We start from the raw sequence: 9,313 nt of genomic DNA, 5'->3' as shown, positions 1-9,313 counted from the left end.
CAAGATTCCGATATCGTCTGATTTTGATGAAATTTGGTACATAGGTACATAATTGGACACGGTACCTCTCGTTGCCTCACTTTCACATTTAAGCAAAATGGCCGCCAATTCCTGCCCTCTGATTGGTCCAGATTTCGATATCGTCTGATTTTGATGAAATTTGGTATATAGGTACATCATTGAACACCGGTCGCTCTCGTAGCCTCACTTTCACATTTAAACAAAATGGCCGCCAATTCCCGGCCTCTGATTAGTCGAAATGTAGATAATGTTCAATTTCAATTAGATTTGATATATGGGGGTATTAGGGGACTGCATATTCAACTTTATGGGTCTTATTGCCTTTATGAACAACACATTCTTTTTATTAGTCGAAAATAAGATATTGAGCGATTTTGACAAAACGTGCTCACACAGAGTTATCGCCCCTTACTACACTTCATTCCATCTGTGACATCCTTCAGGTGTCACCCTCTAGTATGGAATGAAGTGCAGTAAGGAGGCGATAACGGAGTTATCGTTCCTTACGGAACGTAATGTAGATACGGCTACTTTTGCCTACTTAGCAGCATATAGTGGCACTTTGGGCGCAAAGAAAACGGCTCGATACATTGTGATAAAACTTTCTACACTTGTAAAACTCGGTGTGATCTAGGTCCTGGCTTATCCGGTATATCTGGGAAAAATCTAGTTATAAAGATATTTTGGGTCAAACACGCCAAAATCGACACTTTGACTGTTGGTTTCTGTATAAATCGGTCTGGAGATTTCAATCTTAAATCTGACGAAATGACCCTCCAAATATAGAAAGTAGAAGTAATTCCAAAGAAAACCGTCTGTTTAGTTTTTCGATATTTTTATCAGAACGGTCACAATATTGTATTGAAAATGGCCTATTTTTTCGACCCTCTCAGTATTTTTCCACTCGACAGGGGTATTTTGATAGCAGACGAGCGCATGTTTTGATGACGTAACGCCCATCCTGAACTCGTCACGGAAGTTTGTTGTGTATGTCGCCTGTTGATTAAACTGCTCGGTGAGCTGGGTTCCGTTGTATTTAACTGTGACTGTCACTGCCAGTATATATTGCTATTTTTCAATATCAGAGGCAATGCTCCAGGATATAGATACTTTGTCACGATCATTGTATGTCGCTTTTCACAAACATGCATGCGAAAAATCAACCCAGCGTTCAGAATGTCAAGCAAATTCCCGAAGCCTCGTAGGCTAACGCTGACGGTAAGTAAACTTGTTTGTTAACGTTGATGTAAACAGACAACTGTAAATATGCACGAAGAATAGTTCCTGTTTATTTGATATTTACTGTAGTGATAGGCCTGCTTTGTCTCCAAATTTAATTGATTGATAGAACTATTTCGATAGTCTGTGTATTTGTTTGTGACTAGCTTCGACTCTGTGATTGTTTACGTCTAAAAATAACAACGGGAATCTCCAGGTTGAGGTGACAAATGTACACAGAACCGTGTTCTCTCGGACACTATCTCGTGAACGAACACACACACAAGACTACTACTTTGCAACTTCTCTGATATATGAATTACCATGTGAAAAGAGAAATGAAATGAATTTTGATTTTTACCGATCGTATACTGACATAGACTTACTAGAGTCCCCACGGAGAAGGGATCCCTTACTCGGGCATGTCTTGCCTTGCTACGTACTCTCACGAGATGGACTGGCATTATCGATGAACATTATAAAAATCATTACAAGAATATGTAGAACAGGCGACATAAATATGACTAAGATGGCATTTAATTTTGTAGAACTATTAAATTGAACCTACACTGCGGGCTGGAAACTTCCTCTCTACAAGTACACTAGGCCTACATCATAAATCATCAATTGATTAAAAATGAACATTTCAAGATTTTAAATGGATTTCTGCATGAAATATTGAATAATGTCAGTCTGTGTGACATTTTGCAATATGAAAGGCCAGTTCAAATTATATCCTTCACCTCATTCATATTGATGATTATTGACAACTTTTTTCTCAATTGATTGTTTTTTTGAAATTTTTAATGAAATTTCAAGTAGTATTCTGGTCTATTATATTCAAATGCTTATAACTTGAAATTAAAGTTTTTAACATGCCCTTGATTGAGACTGTGCCTTTGAACAGGGTTAAATCATATAATCTTTTGCATTCATGTAAATATTAAAAACAATTTTAGTAAATTTTCAAATTCTTTGCCACAAATAGGCCTACTGTACAACATATATAAACCTTTCGCTTACTTGTGCCGAAGAAAACAATTTGTGAAGAAATAAGTAAATTTTCAAATGTCTTTATCAAAAAATACTATATCAACATATATCAACATCTGTTTATATTCATACACGTGCCAAAGAAAACAATGTGCTGGAAACCTGTTCTAACAAAATTAAACCAAAATATTTTGGTTAGTAATTAATTCATTGTTTTCACAATTAATAAGGATTGCGAGCAACCTGTTGTAACAAATTTATACTAAAACAAATTAATTATTATGTCGCATTAAGTTATATTCAGTAATTTCATGTTTAAAACCATGTTATCAATTTAACATAACTTGTTTTAAAAATAATTTCAACTTCATAACAAAGGTATTTTAGAAAATAACCAAATTAAAGTATTAATAGAAGTTACCTAGTAATATGTCATATGCGCACTGCCACAGGTAAAAATCAGTAAATTTTGAAATATCTTTGCCTCAAATACCATATTTCCTGTAACATATTTTATTAAACATTTCGCTTACATACGACGAAGGAAAGAAGGTGCGAGAAACCAATTATGACAAATTTAGGTAAAAAAAAAATAACATTGAACTAATATGTACCATATCTAATACATTTATAAAGTCAATTTATATTTGGATTTATCTTAACTTACTACAAAGGGTATTATAGAGATTATTTGACAATATCAAAGAATTAAATAACTGGATTTAATTAGCAAAATTTTTCAGAATAGTCTTCAAAATGCCATCTGCACACAGGTAGAATACTGTGACTTGCACAGGGACTTGTGTAAACAGTTCGCAATGTATGTTTCTGTTTTAAGGCCCACACTGCCATCAACTTCCCTCTATGTTCTAATAATTGAAATATTTTGAAATTTTGCCAGAAATCAGGTTTTTATTTGATAGATAAGCATCTTTTACAATTGTACTGTAGAAACAAGAATAATGTAGTTTGAGCAGGCCTCACACCGCGGTAAATTTTCCTCTAAAAACTGAATTAAAATATTTTGAAACTTAGTCCGAAATCTCGTTTTAGTTTCATATTGTAGAATTATTCTCTTAATTTCAAGCTATTTAGATATTGATAATTCCAATTTACTTCGAACAATTCAAAACTTGCTAATTACCTAATTTTCATCAGGGAAAGATAAAGGGAATTAACTCGCTCATCTGGTCATAATATCAATTTATTATGAATTATAATGTAACAATTATTGATATTTCTCTTTCTATTCATGATCGATCAATAATTGATCATGGATTGTTTAAGAATTGATGATGATCGATCGATCAAGAACTTTATAGTGATTCCAAACACTATAAGAATTAAAGTTGCAAAATGTTTAGATAAAAAAAATGTAATAGACATTTCCTGATTTGCTTGATATGGACCACTGACACTGATCATGACTTTGAACTTCAGGGAAATTCTCAAAATAGCATATTATTAAAATAGGCAAAAAAAAAAAACAATTTCACTTGTATCATTTGTATTTCACTGGGGAATACCAAAAATTGGAATTTTCCTCACGCATGTATGAATTATTAATTTTTCCACCAAGATTGAAATTGGGGCAAGCAAATTCCCTTAAAATCATGAAGATTTACATCTGATTGAGTTAATCCCTATATTGTGAGGAAATTTAGATATTGTCTGATTGCAATGAAATTTGTTATGTAGATACATCATGGGACATCTGTTGCCGTACTTTCATTACTTCACTTTAACCGGTCAAACAGAACGTCATTCTCAAATATAGTCAAATACAGTTATAAATGTGATTGCACAATGTTCCACGATGTGGGATGTGCACACAATGTGCGATATGGATCGTGCACGATGGGCGATTGGAACGGTACATGTGTGATATGTATCTCGTGGTCGATATAAAATGAGGAACGCGTCATCTAATTATTTAAAGGTGTGGAACGATTGCAAAAAGATATACAACGATTAAAATTTTACGAGGTAACTAATTACCATATTTTTGGTGAATTATATGCAGTAATTATCAGGAAATGAAACTAAATACCGACATATAATTAACCCTTTGCCACATGTAAGCGCCTCTGGACGCCTTTACCCCTTGCCACATGTAAGCGCTTCTCGACGCCTCTGCATTATCTCCATGTAAGCGCTTCTCGACGCCTCTACGTTATCTCAATGTAAGCGCCTCTCGACGCCATGCCGGTTCGGTAAACTTAGACATGGAAAATCCCGTGATTGAGAGCGACACCTATCTGGAAATCCCTGATACTATTTTAAGAAGATATCAATGCATCGACCAATCAGATTTGTACACGTCATTCATACAAAAGTTTTTGAATAAATTAACCTAGAAAGTGTGAGTCATGAGTGTAGAAAAGTGTCACAACAACCGGGGTAATGGCGTCTGTCGCTACAATATTGCGGGACATATTTGAGGACGATGATGAGGATTTAGAATTTGATGGTTTCGGGCCCGAAGACATCGAGTCTGATATTGACTTAAACGATGTTCTTAACGAACTGTCAACTGACGATGAGTCAGAGAATGAAGATGAACCGCGACCAGGTACTAATGTACTGCCGCCATTAGGTAGGCCTAATGTTGACGATCCTGAATGGTCGCGAGATTTTTCCCCCATCACTGTTAATGCTTTTGTTAGGGAAACGGGACCTATACTACCAGAAAACTTCGATGTTAATTCTGCAAGTCCCATTGACTATTTCCATATATTCTTCAATGAAAATCAGTTTTCTGCCATCGCTAGGCACACAAACAACTACGCTCGCTGGCGTTTAGAAACCGAAAATAGAGGTGACCCAAAATGGCCGGACACCAATTCGGCCGAAATAAAAGCGTTTATCGGCATAAACGTACTGATGGGTATACAATATATGCCAGAAACGGACATGTATTGGTCAAGTGACGATTACCTAGGAAATATTGGAGTAAAAAATGTCATGCCATGCAATAGATTCCAAAAACTTTCACAGTATTTTCATGTATCAGACAGGGAAAATGAACCAGTTCGTGGTCATGAAAATTATGACAAATTGTATAAAGTCAGAGAGACAATTGATCATGTCTCAAAAACTTTTCTGGACAGATACAGACATTCATGTAATATTTCTGTGGATGAAGCCATGGTGAAGTACACTGGTCGATTGTCATTTCGTCAATACATGCCCGCTAAACCCATCAAGTGCGGTATTAAGATTTGGATGCGGTGTGATGCTGAAACTGCTTACCTCTCTCGCTTTCAGATATATTTGGGGAAAAAAGAGGGTGGTGTGGAACATGGCCTTGGATATAATGTAGTCACAAGCTTATGTGATGACATACATTACCACAATCACCATGTCTACTTTGACAATTATTTCACTGGAGTGAAATTATTGGAGGATTTACATGATCATGGCATATATGCATGTGGTACTTGTCGTTCTAATCGTTCTGGGTTTCCAAAAGAATTTAAGAAACCGGGAAAAATGAACAGGGGGGAATACAAAGTTTTGCAAAAGGGCGAGTCAAATTTGGTAGCCACAGTTTGGAAGGACAAAAAGCCTGTCTTCAACTTGTCTACCCTCAGTGATCCTGAAGGGGAAGTTAGGGCAGCGCGTCGAGTTGGTGCAAATGTCCTGGATCTTCCACAGCCTCTGACTGTGTATTCTTACAATAAATACATGGGTGGTGTTGACCGGCAAGACCAGTTGAGAATGGCGTATGATGTTGGCCGGGCATCAAAGAGATGGTGGCGATATATCTTTTGGTTCTTGGTCAATTGTGCTATTGTCAACTCGTTTATTGTCTACAAAATGGTGTCAAAGCGTCAGACCAAAAGGAAAAGATATCGCCACCTTGACTTTAAGAATGAGTTGGTCAGGGACCTGATAGGTGGTTACACAACCCGCAAACGCCAATCTCAACAAATGGATAACCCAGGCATTGTCCTGCAAGAAAATGTAGGTGGTCACATAAATTCCCGTCTTCCTGGCCCTAAACGCAGATGTCGTTTTCATCTTACTGCCCACAAGCAAAGAAAAGAAACTGTTTATGGATGTGTAGTGTGTGGTGTCCACCTCTGTAAAGATGGGTGCCACAATCAGTTCCATGTTCAGTAACATTTCAGTAACATTTCAAATTCAGAAACACTTTGTCGCAACATTGGATATAGGCAAGCGCTTAAGCCTGAACTATTGATTCAGTTTGTTTCATTTGGAATTTAATGTTTAATCATTTCATGTGCATTATTTCATTGAATTTTAAACTGTTTATGGATGTGTAGTGTGTGGTGTCCACCTCTGTAAAGATGGGTGCCATAATCAGTTCTGTGTTTGAAGTAACATATTCAGAGACACATTCTTTTCGCGACATCGGATATAGGCTAAAGCCTGAACTGTTCAAAAATTTGGATATCCAATCTGTTTCATTTTGGAGTTAACATTAAATCATTTCATGTACAGGAATTCATTGAATTATAAATTACATTGCCAAAATATTTTGAAATTTGTCTATTCTGTTCGTATACAGCTGATTTCATGATTATTTATTGTTGGTTTTATGAAGAAAAGAGCACATAATTAAAATCTAAGAAATTCTTAACATAATTGTACCTTACCAAAAATGTCTAAAACAACTATTTCACTTTCAAAATTAGGTTTAGAAAAATTATTCAAAACAAAGCTTAATTTCTCAAAAACTGCCATTGAGATGGTGTATGTACATTTCAGTCAGCACAACAATGTTGCATTGCAACAATGTATCTTTGCACCATCAGCACAGAGTGCTGAAGTGTTATAACCTGCATGTGGCAAAGGGTTAAATAAGTTATCGTAATGATTATTAAAGTACTTTATATAATTTGCTCGGACGTCGTCGAGGACACCACTAGGCCTTGGCGAGTCGACGAAATGTGTATTCAGCGAGATTATAAAGCTATAGGCCTACAGGCTATTTAATACATGTAGAACTAAACAACAGATAAAACGACTTGTTATGAATAGAAACATTTCTGTTGTGTTTAGAAATACAATATATATGTAATTTATGTATTAGTAAGATAAATTATCGTAGTGATGTCCGTCTTACTCTACCATTCTGGTACATGTACATGTAGTATCACCAGGCCATCGAAAACATCACTTGCGAGACAAAATAATGACGGTAATTAAATGGCAAAAATTAACATGTCAACCATACATGTTCCATGAATGAAACAATTGTTATGCAGCACGTGCACATATTTATAAAAGTGGCCATCTTATATCATAATTTTAATTTCTTACCTATATCTTTTCGTATAATTAGTTATTCTGTAATATTTATAACCCTATCATTAGCTCAGGGGTGTAAAAATATTTTTGAAGCCACTTGCCCCGGGCAAGTACAGCTCAGAAAGCCACTTGCCCAAAGGCAATTTCTACTTGCCCCAGTGTGCGTTTCAATAAAATATATAAAAAGTCTATATAAAAATTTTTATTTGATATTAAATACATAGAAAATATTTACAATCGATTATTGGAAGAAAAGAATATGTAATTTAATTTAAATTGCAATTTTTTGACATTATTATTATTATCCCTTTTTTAAAATTTTTTTGTTAATTCCTAATTCCGGTCCGGATTCCAATCCGACTATTAGTGACAGAAATCCAACTTCCTGTTTTGATAAACAGGGATCGTTTTACAGATAAAAGCAATCTTTCCTTTGTCTAATAAGAACATTTGGTCAAATATTACAGTAAGTAACCTCTTTCAAACATTATTTTATACTTTTAACTGCAGTTTCTTTTATTTTCATCGGTTTGAATGTCATAAAAACGTTTGTGAAGTGATGGCTTCAGAGTGCCACCAGCGACCTACTTTTCCCACCTCGGAAATTTGAGTTATCAACTCGGAAAATAAAGATAATTCAACTACTAATTGTTTATTTTAATAAGTTTTAGCATACTTCTACACTACTGTCATTCTGATAAATTCTCTAATCACACAGAATTCAGGAAATCGAACATGAAAATCATTTTAGAGATAGAAAAATCTTACTTGTCCCGGGCAAGTAAACAAACATTTTTAGCTTGCCCAAACTCAAACTTTGGTTGTCCAGGGCGTCGGGCAAGTGGATTTTTACACCCCTGTAATAGCTGTGCTGTTTGTTCGCACATTTGTTTTTAGAATTTTGTGCGATCACACAACTGTATATTGCATGCAACATTGGTACTGAACAACACGTGTCGTTGCATAATGACGACAAAACAACACATTAAAAGTGTAAGAAAGCGACTGACCTATATATTTTCCACCGTGGGGTCAGCTCAACACAAATGTAAACAATCCAGAAATCCAAAGAAATCGCAATAATTAACATGCACAAGATCTCCAACACAGGTCATTGTCAACACTGTTTAAAAATCTTTGACAGAAAACCGCAGATTGTAATCGACTTGCTGCGAAACCTGCACCACAGGATGTATACACATGTGTAGTTATTATACATACATGGGACACAGTTTAAAAGTAATAAAACAATGCAGTGCACAGGGACCGGTAGTAAAGTTCTTGAGGTGGCATGCCCGGTTTGTCTGGAAATTATATGATAATTGTCAGTGTATGTAATTGTGTTTTATGCTACAAGTTTTTGTTACACAGGGACATGTACGTACCAATGTTTCTAGAGAGAGATGCTTGTCTATAAGTAGATACTACATGTTTAATTAAATTAAACCACAGGCACAGGAACCAGTAAAGATGCAGCATGGGGAGAGGCAGCTTGCCTAGTCTACTGTAATTTATCATTATTTTATAATAGGCTATAGTATTATAGTATTACAGTGGTCCCCCTCTTATGAGACCACCTATGGGACAGGCATCAGGTGCATGGTCTTAAAATGGGGGTGGTTTTTGTTGAGAGTTTTGTCAGCTGAGTGATGTCGGTGAGGTCAATGATAACACAAGCTAGTACATATTACATTATAATTTATAAACATCTATAGACGATTCATTAATTATGTTGTGTTAAAATGTATTTTTCAATGTTCTCCTTTGTTTACTGTCATTAATATTTTGAATATGGTTTAATTGT

The 9,313-nt window shown here is 35.4% G+C and overlaps 1 protein-coding gene across 1 annotated transcript; it reads left to right on the top strand.

The window, feature by feature from the left end:
- The first annotated feature begins 4,635 nt into the window (after positions 1–4,635).
- LOC117319408 (piggyBac transposable element-derived protein 4-like) lies at positions 4,636–6,357 on the top strand. The gene has a single exon (XM_033874221.1). It carries the CDS (start codon positions 4,636–4,638, stop codon positions 6,355–6,357), a length of 1,722 nt encoding a protein of 573 aa, XP_033730112.1.
- The last annotated feature ends 2,956 nt before the right edge of the window (positions 6,358–9,313 follow it).

This window comes from Pecten maximus, unplaced genomic scaffold (genome assembly GCF_902652985.1).
Source record: "Pecten maximus unplaced genomic scaffold, xPecMax1.1, whole genome shotgun sequence".
Classification (NCBI taxonomy): domain Eukaryota; kingdom Metazoa; phylum Mollusca; class Bivalvia; order Pectinida; family Pectinidae; genus Pecten; species Pecten maximus.
The sequence above is the reverse complement of the archived record's forward strand: the minus strand, read 5'-3'. Positions and strand labels throughout refer to the sequence as shown.